The sequence below is a fragment of the Alosa sapidissima genome, chromosome 19 (genome assembly GCF_018492685.1).
Source record: "Alosa sapidissima isolate fAloSap1 chromosome 19, fAloSap1.pri, whole genome shotgun sequence".
Classification (NCBI taxonomy): Eukaryota; Metazoa; Chordata; class Actinopteri; order Clupeiformes; family Clupeidae; genus Alosa; species Alosa sapidissima.
The window spans coordinates 20,609,485-20,630,702 of record NC_055975.1 but is presented as its reverse complement, the minus strand read 5'-3'; the positions used below and the strand labels follow the sequence as shown (position 1 = coordinate 20,630,702).

At 41.8% G+C, this 21,218-nt stretch overlaps 1 protein-coding gene across 1 annotated transcript; it reads left to right on the top strand.

Moving 5' to 3' along the window:
- Positions 1-1,305: 1,305 nt before the first annotated feature.
- On the top strand, positions 1,306-20,886 carry tyro3 (TYRO3 protein tyrosine kinase). Its single transcript, XM_042072533.1, has 19 exons — positions 1,306-1,689; positions 2,635-2,821; positions 5,014-5,114; positions 5,593-5,763; positions 8,431-8,517; positions 8,783-8,898; positions 9,588-9,777; positions 11,121-11,263; positions 13,352-13,490; positions 13,865-13,991; positions 14,837-14,931; positions 16,203-16,298; positions 16,747-16,827; positions 17,025-17,117; positions 17,473-17,594; positions 17,929-18,038; positions 18,149-18,308; positions 18,623-18,759; positions 19,139-20,886. The coding sequence occupies exons 1-19, from the start codon at positions 1,635-1,637 to the stop codon at positions 19,551-19,553; spliced, it is 2,625 nt and encodes an 874-aa protein (XP_041928467.1). The 5' UTR covers positions 1,306-1,634; the 3' UTR covers positions 19,554-20,886.
- The last annotated feature ends 332 nt before the right edge of the window (positions 20,887-21,218 follow it).

Genomic DNA, 21,218 nt, shown 5'->3' with positions numbered 1-21,218 from the left:
ACTGTGAACTGTCAGTGTTTTTCAACCACTGTGCCGGGGCACACTAGTGTGCCGTGAGGGATCATCAGGTGTGCCGCAGAAACTTGCCACAATGTCACTCACTGGTCCAGAAAAGCAACTGTTGCATCAAAGAATTTATAACCACATGCTCTCATTGATTGTATGATTGCACTATTTGTGGTATGCAGGCATTGTACAACGGGGCCCCCCCATATCCAGTATTCACAGAATCATCACATATCCAGTTCATAACAACAATTAAATTAGATATTGTCACCTACAAATGAAACAGAGGGCGCTTGTTTTATTGAGCAGGTCTTGCATAGAAGCCATAATAAGGCTATATCTGTGTATTATTTGAAATTTTAGGCTATGGTATGTTTATTTTTTCTTCACACAGAAGTTAGTTAGTTAGTTAGTTAGTGTGCCGTGGGACATTTTAAGTGTCAAAAGTGTGCCATGGCGTGGCACAAAAAAGGTTGAAAAACACTAGATAATCCATACCATAGTACCATAGTGAGACATAGTAAGTAGCAAATAATAGAGACAGACCTTCACAGCAGCTCCAAATAGCATAGTGCAGTACTGATTTTTATTCACTCAAGACATATCAGTGATTATGGTCTGATTCCATTAACCTGTTGGCAGTAGACAAACTCTGATTCTTACATTTATTTTGGTATTTCTTTCTAAACTTTTGGTAGACGTATTGTATTTTGTAGCCTATGATGTGGAATGATTTTGTTTGAAGGTGCCTTAATTCAAATCGCCATAATGTATTTCAATGGGCTTATTCTCGTTTTCCTTGTGTCCACGTTTTGTGAATGGGTTTGATGGTGACCATGGAGCTCTGGATTATTCGGCATGCAACGTCCCGATTGTCATTTTAATTAGGACGGTCCATTTGTTTGTCTCAAACGTGCACATCAGTTTGGTTTTGTATAGGCCTGAAAATAAGAGTTAGCAGGGTCTGAATGATTTCAGGTCAGTTTTAATACCACGGTAAGCTTATTCTTAAAAAAAAAACATTTAGGCAAACTGTCAAAGCGTAAAAGTCCATTGTATCTCTTTCTGTCGTTCCGATAATAAAACGTTGTAGATCATGAAATATTCCTATATCCTTATCTTCTGTATTCTATGAAATAGCAAGCCTAAATACGCGCTCTCCATTGAACGCTCATTTTGGTTATTGGAGTATGGGAGTTGTTGTCTATCCCATTGAATATTCTCTGCGGCGTCCCTAGGCGGCATTCTTGCACAACCCCCACTTCAGACTTGCAAAGCACACTACTTCAGTCCAATCACCTCTGAGATTGCTACCCGGGGAGGACGTTAACACACGGCTCACGACGTCTTGGAGAGAGCTGTGACACTTGTTTAGGGAGTATGGCTGCGGTTGAATAAGGGAAGTCGGCGTTGTGTTTTGATTTATTTACCTTATGAAGAGTTATTTTTTCTGGTCAAATGACTTTTGAGGACCCCGCAAGTTGTCGCTTCTCTATAGCTTATGGAGACTCCGAACTGACAGGACATGTAACAAACCCGGAATGTAACAATTCCGCTCACTGGTTAGGTTGTTTGGGAGAAAGAATTAGATCCAGAGGAGCGCACGTAGTGCTTTAGAGGATGAAAAAATGCAGATCTCTTTTTGCATATTACTTATTCTCCTTAACAATGTGGAAGTGGAAGGTAAGTCATCTAGGTTTTTAAGCACAGAAAGAACTCGCCGGTCAAGTGTTGGTATTTTGGGGAATCAATGTCTGTTTTGTATGATGAATTTGAACACGTTCTTCGTTTTAAGACGCTTATGGGATGATGATTCATTTGAGCATTTTGGTATCTTTCTCGAAAACCCAAAGTACTTAATTTCAGTCTGTTCACCTTGGAAATTGGTTCATATCTTTTCGAGGTTCCACGTCCTCAGCCGTCCTGTTATTTTATAGCCTAACAGTTGTTTGTAAAATGTGATACCACAGATACCAGCCTCACAAGGCTGTAGTGATAACCTACCGCAGATGACTACCTCACAGTATCACAGGCACTAAAGAATTCGTTCTGGTTGTATAAAACAAAGTAACACTTTTACAGGGATTTTACCCTTGGGCTTCAGTAGCGTTCCTCTCTCTCTCTCTCTCTCTCTCACACACACACACACACACACACACACACACTATTTGCTACTCTGGAGACATTTTCACTCTGTTGTTTCTTTCTGGCCTCCTACTGTATCTGTTGTGAGAATATTGGTATTGATACTTGATTTGTCTTCACTACTGTCACTCACAGCTGTATTGGATCACAGTGGTGTGCTTTGAGACTTTTGCAGCTTGCAACGCATGACGTATGCTGGACCCAGTCAGAGCAAGCACATCAGCCAAGCTCTATGGAAAAGCTCAGGCACAAAGGGCACTAAGACACCCTCACACACACAAACACACAAAAGCCTCTTGCTGAAAGTTATTCATTTGACCAAACCTCAAAGACCATTCCCAACTCATTAAGGACATTTACAACATCTACTGTTAGCCTTCCAAATGGGAGCCTGTCCCTTTGCTTGCAGTTGACCATTATTGTGTTTGTTAAATCATACTTGGTTCAACCTGTGTATAAGTTATGAAGCATTGTCCTTGCCAGGATTGCGGTTCACCAAGAGCCCGGCCAATCTCACGGTGACCCAGGGCAACATGGCCCGCCTTGGCTGTGCCATCGAAGGCCTCATGAATGAGCCCGACATTGTGTGGATGAAGGACGGGGAAAAGCTGTACAGCACAGACCAGATGTACATCACTCTGGAGGCCCAGCACTGGGAGACCTTCTTCAGGTACACTATAAGGAGCATACTACATCATGGGATTAGAAAGACGTAGACAGTGTGATGTTTGGATGGTGCAGTTAAAGGCTGACCTGTTTGGATAACATCTGCATTAACATGTGCCCCATTTGGTACTTTTTGTCATTCACTGTAAGAATACAAAGGAGCTCTTCACGCTCTGCAGCTGTTTGAGAGACGGTTATCTGTCCCTGGTTAATTAATGTTTATTTGGCTGGAGTATTAGGGCAACAGAATTTTAAACCAAATAGTTCATCTAGTGTCTGGGGATTCATCAAGTATTCTAAGAGGAGTGTTGCTGTTAAGCACAATATTATTCATCCCCATGCCAAATGTTGTATCGCATGCCAAATTTAGGCTATACTTCAAATGTATATTGATAAAAGACAATACAGGTGCATCTCAAAAAATAGAATTGTGGGAAAAGTCAACTGCCCTGGCAAGACTTCGAGATTATAGGCTCAGGAAACCAGGAAACCTGGTGTTTGACTTAATTCATTGATTAGAGCTCTTCTCAGGTTGACATTTGTGTATTATAAATTCTTTAGTGAGATATTTTGAGATTCTGGATTTTTGAGTTCCATGAACCGTAATAATCAAGATTAAAACAAAACAAAAAGGCTTGAAATATTTCACTATATGCGTAATGAATCTAGATTTATGATAGTTTCACTGGAATCAAGGGGGAAAATGGATATATAATATTCAAATTATTATAGTCAAATAAGAAACTTAAAAATTTGGCATGTATATGAATAATATTTGGAGGAATTGCAAGTGTTTGTCCCTTACACATTTTTACAATGTTTTTAATGATATTAAAAGGCCCGAGCTGACATTGGTCCCAGGAGATGTTCCATTGTAGGTGTGTGACCTCTGGCTTGCTGACATAACCTAGGGCTAATTATTCATTAGCTACGACCCTGTGATCCTCTGTTGATATGAACTTTTGTCTGTAGACCACTCAAGTGTGTGCTGTACCCTGTGCATTTACATCACATTTTCAACCTGCTTTTGAGTGTGAAAAGCCCCTCAGTGTTTGTAAGTACAACTTCAGACATGGGCAGCATGTTGGCATGCCATGTTTTGGTATAGGTTCCCTCTGTGTACAGAAACAGTCTTTGTACAACCATAAATAGTGGCAAAGAGGCTGCTCTTATCTTTAAAGCCTTTTTTTTGTGACATACTGGAATTCATTACGGAGATGGAGGTAGAAGGTGGAGGGGGTGGGAGGAGTTGTTTGAGAAGGGATAGAGTTTTTTTGTTATTAAATAATAAATAAAAAAACTGTTAAATGTTGAAGTGCAACAGGAAAAAACATATAATAACGTGTGACTGGATGTGAAAGCACTACAATAAAGTATAAAAAAGAGAAGGGATGGTGGGGCTCAGATCTAGGCTGTCTTAATCAGCTTTAAATCGCTTTCTATTCAGCAGAGCTTGTAAGTAGCCAGACATAAAGTGGGGGTCCACCCCTGGCAGGTACAACAAGCTCCCACCCTATGGTTGAAAGAGGACTGGAATGTGGTCAGGCCCTTTGTGAGTAACGCTTAGGCTCTGGACTGCCGGTAACGTGACCTAGAACGACATTGGCGGATGCTGTCATTGCCGTTAAGCTCCTGCACGAGTGCCAGGCAGTCCACAGTATATACAGTAGGTCTGAAGTTATGCTAAAGTCTTGGAGCACGTCACAATAAAAGATCATTCATGTAGGGAAAGCAGCATGTTCATATTTCTATGACGCTCAGTCTGCAAGTGGGTCAAAGCAATGGTGTTAACAAGCGTGTAAGAATTTCCTAGGTCTCCTACATAGTGCCATGTCTGTCTGGAAGTCTTGTGGGTACTGGAACCAAAAGAGCAGTGTAAATGTTATTTTGCTGTCTGGATTAGGGACCACATTCAAATAATGCACTACTATGAATTCTTACTGGTCTAGGTCCTGTTGCAACTCCCAGTATGTTTTGATCATGCCCATTCTATTTCTTTTAACTATGAATGACTGCATTCTGCTTGTCTCATTCTTATCTCATATACCGTACTATGAACTGTGTATATAGTTCATACTCAGTATAACATAATTATTTACTGTTATGACTTCTGCTCGTCTCATTTTTATCTCAGATACTATGTACTGTATGTAGTCCATACTCTGTGTTAAATAATAATCGACTGTTTGACTCTAGTGTGAGAAGCGTGCAGCAGCAGGATGCAGGAAAGTACTGGTGTGAGGTAGAGTTACACGGAAAAACCATTTCGTCTGAACCGGCTTGGATTACAGTCGAAGGTAATGCAACACTTTCCCTTTTCCATTTTGTCTATCAATTCTTATAGAATGCTATTATCGTGAAGGCTTTAGTAGGTTGCGATACACATGCCCAAATTTGTGTATTGTGTCTGCCACACTAAAATTTGAAACATTTCTGCTTAATAGTGGCAGTAGCAGAGTACTTATCAGACTTCCCTCTAAGATGATTTTGTATCTGTCTGCCATTGGTTACAGTTTTACTCAATGTACATCCAGCCAAAATGGTTGTTCAGAAAGTATTAAGATTAAGATGGTATGTGAACCATTCTATGTTTTGTAACAGAGCATTGGAACGTTCTTATGTAGTGTAACTTCGGTTCAGTAAAAGAGAACATGAGAATTCACCTTTTTTGGAGGAATTGCTTCTTTCTTAAAAGTCAACTCACTGCCATATTCAGACTCTCCTGACACCCCCTTTAACAATGCACTCCCTGCCACCTGACGTCCTCTCCTGCAGGTGTCCCTCACTTTGTGCTGGAGCCCCAGGATGTTGCCACTTTCCCCGGGGTCCCTTTCAACCTCACCTGTGCCGCCATGGGGCCCCCCGACCCTGTGGAGGTGCTGTGGTGGCTGGGAGGGGTGCAGGTGGGGGATGCCATGTCCTCCCCGTCCGTGCTGCACGTTCCTGGTAAGGCTGTCTCATCCTTTCTCTCCAGTAATAATCCATGTGGGTGGAGGTGACTCATGACTCATGAATCATGACTCACGAGTCACCTCCACTATGCCTGTATTGATCTGAATGAATAATTGCAGAAGCTGCTGTACAGCGAGATGTCATTGACAGTGTCAGAGGGCTGGCATGGAAGGGGATGAGCTCATTTCTTATGAGAATGTGGGACATGTTTTATTAGCAGAGATATTGTTTTTCAGACTGGTCATCTAGCCAGGTAGCACTTTGCTTGGTTTTAGTGTGGCTGCTTTTTAAACAACAGGGTAACTGGTTAATGAATGATAGGCACATGACATTACATCTGATATCTGCATTGAGTACTACTTTAGTCACATGAATGACTACATTGTGTCAAAGGTTATTGTGGTTATTGTGGTTATCGCTGGGTGGGAATGATCAGCAGGCTTCTCTGGAACCAGCAAAAGGGTTTTCTGCTGGGGTGTTATGTCTACACTGGTGTTTGCTAGTAAACATTCACTATGGGTGTGACAAGGGCATAGTTAGCTATAGGTTAAATAACAACTCCAACAGTAGTATGGAGGCCCAACCTATGGAAGGGTTATTAAGTACTTGAATAATATCGCATCAGAAATTCTTGTGTTGATGTATGTTATAAGTCTCATATGTAATTATGTTCATTGCCTGGTTCACCAAGTCCATGTGTTCAGACTGATGCCTGCTACTTCTGTAGAAGGGGGAAATTGTCATCAAATTATAGGGTCTTGGAGTGGGATAATTGGAAACAGCCCAAGCATTCAAATGCTGGGCACGTCTTGAGCTGTCTCAGTACAAGAAAGTCATCTTCATTTGTCTTTGTTGCAAGTTTGATGTTGTTAGGAAAGTGTGCCAAGCTAGGAGCTGTTTTTGTTTACATCATGAACTCATCAGTTAGTTGTTTCAGTAAGTTGTTTTGCGGTATCTGTGTGCCGTGAGTGAAAATAAAAAGGTTATTAGTCATGAGTTCCCCCCTCACTCAGTCCTCACAAATCTGCACTGTGACCTTGCTGTGTTTGCCTTCCTATTGTGGCTGCTTAAAAACTGGATTCTCCTAATCTTTCCTTTGTACTTCCTGTGCACTTCCTGGACTTTCAGCACCTACTTACTTTCTATGGTATTTGTCATGGTGATCTGTCACACTTTATTCAATGGCTTTCTTGTAACCCTCGTAGCCTGTTGCTTGGTTTTTCTTTTACGTCTACCTTACTTTTAAGTTACTTTGGATAAAATTGTTAGAATAGATACAAGAAATTAAAAATGTGCAAATCTTGACCGGTATGATCATTGTCAAAATATGAAAATCTAATGTGACTTTCACAACAAGAAAATGTGCATCCATTTGCCTTGCTTGCTTCTGGTGCTACCTTATCCCATCAGTGAGAATGCTTTGGAGCATTGCTACACATCACTAATGGATTGTCCTCCTGGTGGTGCTTTCTTGCTAACAGGCCGCATTAGGAGAGGATCGATGTTATCCAGCAGCAAGGCTGTAGCGACAATACATTTGCCATTTTAAGAAGTGTTGTTTTCCCAGAACAGAACATTTATGAAATCAGTCTGTCAGGCTGATCCATTTGACAAACACTCAGCAATGAGAGTGCAGTCCTCAACAGGGAAGACTGCCGTGTCTGCATGTATGTTTGCGTCATGCAGGTTAGTCCTACCAGAGGGCAGCTACTTAGATGAGGATTTTATAGAAGAATTGAGAGTGCTGTAAATGAGCTTTCTGACATAATGGCTGAACACTTTTGAGGTTTCTGTGGGTTTCTGTGAAGACCAGCAAGTTTTTTTTATGTTTTGACTAATAAGGCAAGTACAGACAAGTGACTGAGACAAGTTTATGGTTCACCATATTTGAAGGTCAGGTGCATAGCCTCAGGCCATATTCTCTGGAAATCTTGTATGCCCCTGCATGTTTTCCTCCATTTAGTAATTCAGTTTCGAACGTGCTAACAAATTACATAAGCATGAGCATGTGTCCCTTTTATGAATGCAATGTTTTTACTATTGTCTTGAAATATCCAAGCCTCACAGCAATAGTTAGTATCCGTCAGGATAAGTATAAGTATATATACTCTTTTGATCCCGTGAGGGAAATTTGGTCTCTGCATGCATTTATCCCAATCTGTGAATTAGTGAAACACACAAAGCACTCAATGAACACACAGTGAGGTGAAGCACACACTAACCCGGAGCAGTGAGCTGCCTGCTACTGTGGCGCTCGGGGAGCAGTGAGGGGTTAGGTGCCTTGCTTGGCACTTCAGCCGTGGATGTGGGCATGGGAGAGCCGAGCTCAACCACTTCCCGCGCCCACATTTTTCCTACTGGGTCTGGGATCGAACCGGCAACCCTTCGGTTACCCTGAAGCCCTAACCAGTAGGCCACGGCTGCCTCAAGTGAAGATAAGAGTCTCTAAACTATGTTATCCTTGGTTTTCATATCCTTGGATTCCAGCCTTTCGTGCTGCCCTTTGGCAGATATATTATCTTAGTTATGTTTTGAGTGTGTGACTGTTTCAGCCATATGGTCCTCCTCACTCCTTACTGTGCTGGAGTCTTTGCATGTGGCGCTGGAAACCTTCATTTAGCATTCCTCCTGTCACCACTCTGTTTGTTTTCTCTCTTCCAGGCATCAATGAGAGCATCAAGTTTTACTGCGAGTCTAAGAACGCCAGGGGAATCTCTGTGTCCCGCACAGGCACCGTGCATATCAAAGGTACGGCTGTCGGTGAGAACTGACATTTGCTCATACACATTTTCAGTTGTTTAGGAAATGAAAATGAATCGACTTAAATAGTGCTTTAAACTAAACATGAATGAAGAGCACAGTGCCTAGCCTGTCAAAGACTTTCACATCAGCTGTTGCATAAAATGTTTTATTGCAGGCCTATTGAAAACATTGCTGATCCAATTGGTAAATGTTGTGCTGTGTTTGTCTTTGTAGCCTGCACTTGAGCCTGTGTGTTTTTGTTTGTGTGTAGTGCTACCAGGAGTCCCTAAAGATGTACAGGTGGTCCAGTCATTGGAAAGTAACATCACTCTAATGTGGTCACCTGGATTCACTGGTCACTCAGACCTGCTGAACTGCACCATACAGGTACTGGAGCCTCCATCAACTGATGAGATTTACTGTGTTTTTGGCCGCTACTTGTATTAGCCTTTACATGACCTTATTGAAGAAAGTATAAACGGCTAATCCGCTGCAGTCTAAACAACCCATCTGAGCAGTTCTTGGATCAGGCCAGGTCGCACATTTCTGAAGGGCCTGTGGTCATGGCTAAAGCATGTCATTGCTGGTGGTTATTATTGGTTACTACACTGGGAGCTACACGTCATAACATGTCATAGCTATGCTCTGTGACTGCCGATCCGATCCCTTTGTTGTTGTTGTTGTTGTTGTTGTTGTCCAGTTATTTTCTACTTTGGCGTGTTTGTGCCCCAGTGCTTTGAGTGGCCCACAGCAGAGTCATGTAAACAGCTCAGAGCGACAATAAGTGACTGGGCCTGCGCCAGGAAATTGCTTTCGCCCCCGTTGACCCAAGTGGCCGGCCCAGCCGCTGTGCTTTTGTTTTTAGCCCCGAAGTGATGGCCGCACTTCCTCCCCCTCTGTCCTCCTCTCTTCTCTAAGCTCTCAACCCCACCACCACCACCCCAATGCCCCATCCCCTTATTATCTCCACACGTAGACACATGGACACAGGAAGAGGATGAAGCATATGTTCTAGAGAACTTTCAGATGGTGTACTTGTGAGTGGAATGACCGCATCCCTTTCCTCTAAAATGCAGATGTCAAAGATGTGTAAGGTCTCTGGGCGGAAGATTGCTCTTCCGGAACGCCGCGTGCTGGTGCCGCCATTCCAGGTGGTGATTGGTGGACTCCAGTGGCACTCAAACTACAGTGTGCGAATCCGCTGTGCCAATGAAGTGGGACTCTCCCCCTTTTCATCCTGGGTCAACTTTCAGACCCCTGAATCAGGTATGGCAATAACATACCGGTATTTGTTTCCTCATTTAACTTAAGTTGTTAGTTTCTGAACAGACTTCACTATTCACTATAAATAGTATATAATTTATTCTTCCTATGTAGTCAGTAAATGACAGCACTATTATAGAAACAGATTGCGATCTACAGGATGAATATGCCATTCCCCCATATACGCACTGATTAGTCAATGGTATTTCTATGCCATTGGTATTCTTTCACAACACCCAACATCAACAAAGTATTCAATAGTTTTATACATAATCATGATCATATTTATTTCAGCCAAACTGTCACGGTTTTGCATTGTGATTCAAGAACTCTAATGATTTCCAAATGGCATTCTTCAATCTACCTCAACATGCTTTTTTTTTTTGACTGCATGGGTGTGAGACAAACAGAATTCATAAACATGGGCCACAGGATCAGTTCCGCTTTAGCTGTAAACATTTCAGGCACACGCGAGGGCTGTCAGTAACTCTTGCTGGGCACGCTGGGCCTCCAGTTCTGCTGGGGCCTGAGAAACCACGCTGCTGCTTGGAGGCCTGTTGTGGGATGGCAAATGGAGTCTCTGGGTAAACAAATAGAGGGGGAAGCTTGTCAGGGAGGCCCCAGATCTGCCCCCTCCAGTCACAACCTCCCACCCTCGTGCACTCAGAGCCCTCTGAGCAGCACAGCTGCGCTGGATGAGGGGTGGGTGGGTGTTAGAAGGCTGGTGGTGATGTTGAGGGGGTGGGTGAGTGAGTGGGTGGGTGGAGGTGGGAGAGGGGTTCTGATGGTGACCCTGTTTGCATGTTTGTAAATGGGCAGTGCTGGCACTCTGCCAGTGGATTCCAGCCTTGCTGGTACAATGGTTCATTGTGCATGGCCCCAATCCATTTCAATGTGTTCCTCCTGCTAACACACATGCGATGATTGCGCCCCCTGTAGGCTGAGCTCATCACTGCACCCTGGAGGTGATGTGAAAGAACGTAAGGGTGTGCCAGTTGTTGAACTGTGTACAGCTTTTACTCATATGGACTATGAATGTGCTGTTAAGTTTGGAGCAGCGCAAACATGCCCCATATGAAGAAAAGTGCTTCAGAAAAGTATCAATTGTCCTCTAAATAACAGAAATTGATAAGTGTTTTGCTCTTTTAAGAGAGCTATAAGACCTGAATGTGTCGGTGCAGAATAATTGAATGGTTGTGTTCAGTAAAATGCAACTTTGAGTGAGGCTTATTATATCACATTAGTTGGCAGGCACTACAGTTCAACAAAATGTCATTTTTTCTTGCTTGCAAAATGATTAGTTATGTTGTGGCTACATTAACTGTTTTGTCACTGTCTTACAACAGTGCCCTTGGCTGCACCGAAGAACCTCACCTTTGACCTGTCGGAACAGCAGCTGACCTTGACCTGGGCAGCTCTGGAGGAAGAGGAACTTGGAGGGCAGCTTCAGGCCTACAAGGTGCAGTGGAGCCAGGGTGGAGACAGCCAGGTACACATCAGTACACAACTGTACAAGCCTCTTTGAGTGTCTTGAAAAGCACTTTAGAAATTAAATGTATTATTATTATTATTATTATTATTATTATTATTATTATTATTATTAAGTGTGGGAACATACTGTATGATAACACGGTGTAACTTCTATTTGCAGTACATACCACAGAGTACATGGCAACAAGATTTTAGAATTTGTAAAGCAGGCCATTTGACACAAAGCTAAAACATACAAGGACAAGAGAAAGTATGTGAACCCTTTATGTATATGTATGTATGTATGTATATGTATATATACTTTTTTGATCCCGTGAGGGAAATTTGGTCTCTGCATTTAACCCAATCGGTGAATTAGTGAAACACAAACAGCACACAGTGAACACACAGTGAGGTGAAGCACACACTAATCCCGGCGCAGTGAGCTGCCTGCTTCAACGGCGGCGCTCGGGGAGCAGTGAGGGGTTAGGTGCCTTGCTCAAGGGCACTTCAGCCGCGGCCCACTGGTCGGGGCTCGAACCGGCAACCAGTGGGCCACGGCTACCCTCTTTATAATTGGTTTTCTGCATTAATTGCACATAAAATGTGATCTGATCACTTTCTGATGGTATTTCTTTACTTCATTGATAATTCTGCACTGTGCATTTTGTGTCCTCTTGGCTGGGTTCCCACTTCTAAGCACACACACCATGGTACTAAATCATTTGTATGACTGTTGATATGCGAGCTGATAAATATTTAAATTCTTTGAGATTACACTGTAGCCCAATTCTTTGTTGTAGGTCTCCTGAGATCTTTTTCTTGCAAGGCAGGGTTAACATCAGATATGCTTGAGGTCACTTACTTTTTCCAACCAGCATTGTTAAAGGAATACTCCGGAGTAAAAACGACCTAGGCTGTATTTACGGTAGATACCACAGAAGTCTAATTATATGGTATAATGGTATAAAATACTGTTGTTTTACTTTGTTTTCTGATGTGCTAGCTTGCCCCACAGACTTCCATTGTAGACTATTTCATTGCTAATGAAAACAACAGTTTTGCTCAAAATTCCACCAATTAACGTAATTTTGCTCTCAACCAATAGTTTGAACTTGGTATCTACCGTTTATACGTGTTTATACAGTATGTGTTTGTTCATTATTGTAATTCAGATGAGGCTGACCATATTTTAAGACACATGTATACCTTAATGCAGGTAATTCCAAAGGGTTTACATACTATTTCTTGCCATTGTAAATACATTTGACCATAAAAACTTCAACAGTTCCACCAACAACATTCATTATCGTAATTCAGATGAAGCTGACCATATTTTAAGACAGATTTATACCTTAATGCAGGTAATTCCAAAGGGTTCACATACTATTTCTTGCCATTGTAAATACATTTGACCATAAAAACTTTCAACAGTTCCACCAACAACACAAATAAATGTATTGCTGATAGTGTTGGTACAGTTGTAGAAGCATTCAGAAACCTATGAATGTGTGAAGACGTCCTTCTGTAGATTTGGTCTTGAGAATGGTCGCTACATTTTCACGAATGGGCTTGTTTTTTGTTCAACTGGATCAGTCAGAGGCTCTAACAACATGACCTCATTTCATTGTACCAGTCACCCTCCTATAAAAAGTCACGAGATTAAGAGCAGTAACCAGGCTCACTTTTCTCTTTGTTTTAAGTGGGTAGGATCGGATGTGTGGAACCACAGTTACTACATTTAGTCTTGAGTGAATGGCTTGTTATTACAGTATGTAGGCTATGCACCCTTAAAATGGGTGTGGACATGTTTTCATGTTATAATCCTCTGTTAATGAAAGTTCTTGATGAGCTCATGTACTGTATTATTTAATGTAGTATTTTCAGTAGACATTTATGAGTAGGTTGCTTTAGCCCTTGGGACGTTGCACCTATCAGGCCCATTGCACATATTGCTATAATTTTAAAGATGATATTTAAATGAGATTAAGTTTATTTATTTATTTTCTTAAAATTGAAAAAAATGGTAATTTTAACCTGGACCACATACTTTTCTGGAAATACATAAAGGTCATACCCCCCCCCCCCCCCCCTCCTCTTTACCCAGGATGCATTGCTGTATAAGGAGAATGTAGCCCACTTGTCAGGTGGGGGTCGCTTCTTCAACGCTACGTTCCAGGTAGCAGCGTGTACAGTGGTGGGATGTGGGCCCTGGAGCCAGCCTGTGCTGGTTATGCCTGCCTCAGGTAAGTGCACACCACCCGTTCCCATTTTCCTTTCACTACCAGCAAGGGCATCACAAAATTACACCTTCATCAGACAGATTGCAATTTTCAATTAATTTGAATTTTACCTTTCCCTCTGAAACTGAACATTTTCTATGTGTTTCAATCTTTGTGTGGGACATGTATTGTTTTAATTATTCACAGTAATTAAATGTTTTTATTTTACTGTATAAAGTACCCACAATACAGTTCTCTTAAAATCGCCTCTTCAACCTGCATGACTGAGTGCTATAAAACTGTATGCTTTGCTTGAGTGGTGTTAGTGTGACTATTTGCTTTATGGCCCTGTGTGTGTGTTGTGACGATGGCTGTGTGTGTGTATTGTGGTACCTCAGCTCTGCATGGACACACTGAACGAGGGCACATGTGGGTGGGGTTGCTGATCGGCCTCTTGGTGGCCACCATGGTGGGCCTCCTCCTCACCGTGCTCGTCAAACGCAGGGGCAAGGAGACACAGTTTGGGTAAGAGTGTGGCATACTAATTTTTTGCATGTATTTTTTTATATTACATACAAAATATATCCCACCCATCGCCTATACTATTTGGCCATAATGATAACACTAGGTGGATGAACAGGATCAGTAATTAATTGGTCTCATTCACATGGTTGCATATTTGTAGAGAAAAATCACATAGCGAAAAAAATCACATAGCGACCCTACTGTTTTAACAGCAGGGTTCCTACGCAGTATGGAAAACCTGGAAAAGTATGGAATTTGATTTTAGTAATTTCCAGGTCTGGATAAGTATGGAAAAAAGAAACAAGGGTATGAAGAAATATTTGTGTTTCCAGACTATTGCATCTACAGCACTAATCACTTCACTCAGGTCATAATGAACCATTCCTACTGTTGTATAGCTTAACTGTCAGTCCACATCATCAAGATACAATTGAATGGGGGTCCTCAGAAAAAAAATTCTCCCACAAGGGGACCCTGGTACCAAAACCAAATTGAGAACCCCTGTTCTATGCAAGTGCCCTACACCATTGTGCACTGGTATGTTTGCGTAGCTCTGCTATTTTCGGCTAAAACACTGGTAGACATTTTTGATTTTGTAAAAGATACCAAGACATAGATACTGCATTATCTGATAAACTGTTATTGCAAACAAATAATATTGTTTATTGTGATTTCTGAGGCCTCTGCCAGCAGTGCACTAGTCTCCAACATATGTAGGCTATGCTGTATCTACAGAGACAACTAAAATTGGCCAGCACAATGACGCATGTACACTGCATATGTCTATGTTTATTGTCTTTCATTCACAACTCTTGCAAACCAATATTTCAACTTTAAATCCGTAGGTCTGTCTTCAAGCCACCAGGCACGGAGACCACAGTCACTTTCACAGCGGCTAGGTCTTTCAACAGGCAGTGTGCAGAGCTGCCAGAATCCACCTGTAAGTTTTGCATGCTGGCACCCAACACAAATAAGGGTGCCTCTATTTCCATTTGCTTGTCTCAGGGCCTGTCAACACGGAGACGCTTTTTAGGTTAAACGCAGAGGTTTTGCTTCGTCTTGGCCGAGCGTCCAAACGAATCCTGTAAACGCACTGCCCGAAACCGCACTTTTCTGAAATCTAGTCCCAGAGTGGAGAAATCTGAAACCGTAGCCCGTTTTAGTTCGTTTAGACAGCGAAACCGCACATCCTGCTTGCGTATCGATGATGTCATCGCCACACCTCAGCTGCCTGGACTTGCACTTATAGTATTGCCTAACAACACTAGTTTTCATACATGACATTACCTACGATTACACTCCGTTAAGATAAATATCACAACTGATGCTGCGCAGCGCCGATAGCTTATTACTTGGTGGACTGAACACTGTTTTTCCCGGTGTTTTTTATGCATTCTAGCTACTGTCAGTGACGCGAGAGAACTTAAGTTATTAGGAAAGTGCGGTGTAAGTTTAGGCTACATTAATTTGTGCGTAGTGCCAGTGTCATTCATTTATTTTACACGTCTTACAACATATATACATGCATTCACAGTCGAGTGAAATCAGATATAAGCATACAAAGACTCTTAGAACTCACGTTAAGCCGATGGTAGCACACTGAATGCGAATGCACGATTTGATGCAGGCAAAAGTATTGACTGTTACTAACGAAGGTTTTATAGCAATATTATAAATGTGGCGACAGAATAGCCTAGAACTTGGGTAAGCCTTGCGTTTAGTAGCCTAATTGTGGTGATAGCCAAAACTAATGTGAATCACGGACTATCCTACAACCAAAGAAAGTAAAGGTGATTAGTAGGCCTACCTGCGTTAGCCAAATAAAGGACGGGACTGCACCCTTCACAAACCGTAAAATAAAGTTTATTAGTTTTACAGTTGACAGTTCACCATCAGTCCACACAAACAATTCTGGTTTCCTTGCACTAGCCATTTCGCCGTAGCCTATTCTGTCTGTTTTTAAAGCGCAAGTTTTGCCAGTTTTGGTGATTTCTGTAAAGACACAGTGTCACCTATAGGCCTGGGGTATGAAGTAACGTGTTGAGTCGTGTTGAGATGGATCCGTTTGGACGCAAATATTCTTGATACGGTTCCAGGGAAGACGGAGGAAAAAAAGATCGGTTTGGTACGTGTGGACTAGGCCTCTCAGTGGAGTAGAGTTGATTGTTAACTGAATGTTACTGACTGAATGTTACCTCTGTGTCCCCCTAGTGGACAGCCTGGGAATCAACGAGGACCTGAAGACCAAACTGCGAGATGTTTTGATTTCTGAAAGACTGTTAACACTGGGCCATATGCTTGGAAAAGGTTTGTAATACTTACTCTGATCGGTTTGATGTATTTACTTGTATCAGACAGTGTAAGTGATGGTTTGAATCCCTGCGCTTAGGTGAAAGACCAAGGTTTTATTGTAAGTGGGGCTGCAGTTGTCCCTGTGTGTGTATCCAAAATACCGCTCACCCTTGGAAGTGCTGATCAAGCAAAGACTCGTGTTGAAGAAATACTTTACAGGCTGCTGGTCCTTAGTGACACTTGATGTGTCTAATAAAAACTTCATTGTTGCATGTCATGAAATCTTTATTGCAGTAGCATCAAGGAGTAAAGTGTCCTTGGCTACAAAAACATGCCCCTAAGGCATGGACTCAACAACCCAAAGACTGAGTTGGTCTCTGTTGGTATAAAAAATATGTCTTCCTGCAGGTGAAATAGGGTCGTGTCCCTTATCGTTATCTGTAATGCAATGTGTTTTTGTTAGGAGAGTTTGGGTCAGTGAGGGAGGCGTTTTTGAAGATGGAGGACAGCACTGTTCAGAAGGTGGCGGTGAAAGTCCTCAAAAGTGAGTCTGTGTCTTCATACCACACTCTTCTATCACACATGGATTGTGATATTCAAAGCCTTCAACAGGCTCCTAACATCAAAAACACTGTGTCAATCCAGGGTTGTCATGTACAGTAGCAGCATTTTGTCATGTCTGTTGGTTTTTCCCATTTTCGTTCCTAACATATGAGATGCATATTTTTGTTAATGTTTCAGCTGACATCAGTTCTTCAAGTGACATTGAACAGTGCCTTAAAGAAGCTGCCTATATGAAGGATTTCCATCACCCCAATGTCATCCAACTCATAGGTTAGTTCATATTCACAATGTAATTTCACATCAGACAAGTTACCCAATAATTTACCCAGTTAACTTTCTGTTTTTGACACTTATTTTTAGCTGAAAGTCATATGTTGAATAGAAAATTAATAAATAGAATCAAGAGAAATAGGAAAATATAAATATACAGATATAAGGTTGTAAATATTATAATTCCCATTTTTGTGATCTGTTCAAATTGAGATTAGGTCATGAAAACGTAAATGAGCTGTCCCATTCAAGCAGTTCAAGGACATATAGTGGAACACATAAGGTTACATTGGCCTTGTCGGTGTCCTCATATTTAACCTGAAACTTGTTTGTATGATTTCTGTCTTCCACCCAGGGGTGAGTCTGCATCGCCGTCCCCAGCAACGCTTGCCCATCCCCATGGTGATTCTTCCCTTTATGAAGCACGGGGACCTGCACACGTTTCTTCTTATGTCACGCCTAGGGGATGAGCCGTTCGTGAGTGATCCAATTTGTTTGTTTCTTATTTGGTCGCTAAAGGCAAAAGACCCACATGCTAACGGATATTGCCTGAAACCCATAAGGGAATAAATACTGAAATGACCTCCTACCAGGATATTGCTTCCTGCTCACTGTGTGCAATTTTTTTATATATATATCTGGCCTCTCACATTCAAGATGCTTCAGGATATTTCCTCTGAACATGCTATCTGTTTGCTTATAAACAATATTATAATGATATCCTGCAGGCAATAGTGAATTGTTTTGGAAATTAGGTGAGGGTTAAGTGGAAAGTCAAGTGAGTCAGCTTGCCTCTCTCTCTCTGCTGCAGACACTATTGCTGCAAACGCTGATCCAGTTCATGTTGGATATTGCCCGGGGGATGGAGTATCTTAGCAGCAAAAACATCATCCACAGGGACCTGGCAGCTCGAAACTGCATGTAAGTTAGTTCAGTGAGGAACCTACCTGGAACTGGGCATTCTCACCTGTGTGTACCCTCCATAATATCATACAGTCCCCATATTAAAGACTGGTCTCTTATGATTTTAGGCTAAATGAAAACATGACTGTGTGTGTGGCGGACTTTGGCCTGTCGAAGAAAATGTACAGCGGTGACTACTACAGACAAGGCTCTGTGTCCAAGCTGCCCGTCAAGTGGATTGCACTGGAAAGCTTAGCTGACAACGTCTACACTACTCAGAGTGATGTGGTAATCATCTACAGTCTCATCCTTATTGGAAAATATACATGACATGCATATAGAAGTGGCGTCAGAATCAGAACTGCTTTATTCAACAAATGTACAATATACAGAGGAATTTGACTTTGTGAGAAAGCACGGTGAAACAAAACAAGTAAAATAAGCCACAATATCCATCAATACATATCTATACCTAGAGAGTGCCCATTTGATCTCTTGTTGGTCTATACACACATTTGTACTGAACTAAAATGTAGCCAAACATTTATAATGCGTTAATTACTCCCATTCAACATGGTAAGTCTCTCTCTCTCTCCTCTCAGTGGGCATTTGGAGTGACCATGTGGGAGATTATGGCCCGTGGACAAACCCCTTACCCTGGGGTAGAGAACTCTGAGATCTATGAGTACCTCATCAAGGGAGAGAGGCTCAAGAAGCCTCCAGACTGCCGTGATGACATGTGAGTTTGTATGAGTTGTTTACACAGGCCATGAAAGATATTCCCCTGTGAAGTGCCATGTATTTAATGGAAGCTTTACTGTTTAATTCATACAGAGGAAATGTTGCGCTAGTGATGGTGTCCTGTGCGATTCTAACATGTATTTTTACCAGGCTCAGTCAAATCCTTGAAAATATACCAGAATATGTATTACTACTTAAAGGTCAAATGTCTTTCATGCACTCTACACATGAATAAATAAGTTGGAGTGAAATATTTACATGCTATTAAACTCTGGTGGACCCTAGCTACATAAGAACTGAATCAGTTACTCCATGTACTATGTTGGTCTATCATGACATGCACTTTCCAGTCTCTGAACTCTGAACTCTGTTTTCAGTTACGAGATCATGCACAGTTGCTGGAGCCCCGTGCCCAAGTGCCGTCCCAGCTTCCAGCAGCTGATCGACCAGCTGGAAAGCCTGTGGGGTGGGCTCTCTCCAGCGCCCTGCAAGGAGCCGCAGCTCTATGTCAACCTGGAGGGGGAAGACCTGGACGGGTGTGCGGAGCAGCCGGCCGGGGCCTCCTCGGGTCCAGAGCCTGGGGGTTCCTGGGGCGTGCCCTGGCAGTGCGTGGGCATGGAGGAGGACGAAAAAGACTGGCTGATGGTGTCATCGGGGGCAGCACAGGCCATTGGCGGAGACTACCGTTACATTATCGGTCCCGGATGCGGGCTGGATGATGAGAGCAGGCCTCTGGATGGACTCTCGGAGGATATCAGGGACGAAGACGATGATGTGGTCATTAATGTTTGATTGATTTAAACATGCTTGTTCATCGTTGTTGCCTTCATTTCCCTCGCCTTCAGTGAACACTTTATACTCATGTGGAAGGACTGAAGAGTGATCACATCCAACACACAGCTGCGATTACAAAAGACTATATTGTTAGTAACTGACTTTTAAGGAAATGCAGAAAATGTGTTGGAAGATTTTGAGGATTTTATAACAAATGTTTCCTCCATACTGAGATGAGATGAGAAAACTCACAAGCAACAATCACGCCGCTGTTCATACAGTGAAATAATGATCTTACACAAATTTCAAGTAGCATTTTCATATGACTCAGTGTTTGTAATTCAGGTTCAGTGTAATTTTTATATGACCAGTAGACTGCCTAGAGGCACATTTTAGAAGGGATCACAAATTCAGATTATTAATGATATTGTAGCAGCACTTTTAAGAGACAGTGTCCCGCTGTTTGGAACATTGGCGAGGCTGTCCAGCCAAACTTTCCTGGACCTTGGCAGCATGCTATGCAATATGCTGCCCTTTTTCATTGGTGGATATGTGGCCATGGGCAAGCAACTTTACATGAGAATACATTTCTAACATTCTGATTACACAGTCAACAATTAATGTCACAACAAGGGACATTTTATAATTTCCTATAGTTTTATAATTTCTTATGTTTAACCCAGTCTTAATGACACACCTTTTTGAGAAATCATACAATTGCATGTTGAAAGTTTCCAGCTTAGATGAATTAGTTCAGAACTTATAGCATTCCATGTATTGGATATCAAGGGAAGTGTAATACTTTTGTTTGTTTTTTCTGTAATGTGTTACATGTGAAAGGGCTTGATGTTTAAGCAGGAAGAACGTTCAAAATAGAGTTCATGCCAGTTTTCAAGATTGCAGGTCATGCAAGATTTCAGTTCTGTATTCCGACCAGTTGTCTGGTACGAAGCTATCCACTTGAAGTAAAGAATTACTGCTGATTTTTATCAATTAATGTAATGATTTCTGGTTTCCATTAAAGATGAATGGAATCTTGCAGAACATTAAGCTTTGTGTCTGTTATATTATGATAATTCTGAGGTGACAAGGTAGCGGTTACAAGCTTATGTTCTGCAAAAATGTGTGCCCCTTTAATGACTTTCGATGCCATTTGAGTGATGTTAGTAATGTTGTCATTCCAACATTTTGAGCAAAGAGTGTCTTTTTTGTCTTTGTGCATTCCATATAGTCAAACTCCCATATAGTAAAAGATTGCACTCACTACAATTGAAAACAATGATCAGAAACCAATAAATTCCATTGCTGAGATTATAAATCACCACTCATTTAGTATGTGTGTTAACCACAATTGTCACTGTTATTTCAACCAGTTAATATTAGTTGGATGCATTAGGTGGATGCTCTTCGCTGATGCATTATATTTAAGATGTTGTCATACACTCGTGGCAAGGTAGTACACAATATAAATGCTGACCTGACAAGGTTATGGCCATGAAACATGCATTTTAGCGCTGATGTATTCAAGGAGTAACGGCACATAATGTACCGTATAAACTAATATCTGGTAATATATGGGGTGCTATACATATTTTGAATATCCTTGAATGCATATCTAAGGTACATTAGATAGAAACTGTGAATTTGCATACAAATTTCACTTATGTATGGCACAATGGAACT

What these genes read in the sequence shown, in the direction of transcription:
- tyro3 (XM_042072533.1), top strand. Translation starts at nt 1,635, where the DNA reads ATGCAGATCTCTTTTTGCATATTACTTATTCTCCTTAACAATGTGGAA. An exon ending in TAACAATGTGGAAGTGGAAG is followed by an intron (nt 1,690 to 2,634) that starts GTAAGTCATCTA and finishes TGTCCTTGCCAG; the next exon opens with GATTGCGGTTCACCAAGAGC. An exon ending in GCCAGGGTGGAGACAGCCAG is followed by an intron (nt 11,264 to 13,351) that starts GTACACATCAGT and finishes CTCTTTACCCAG; the next exon opens with GATGCATTGCTGTATAAGGA.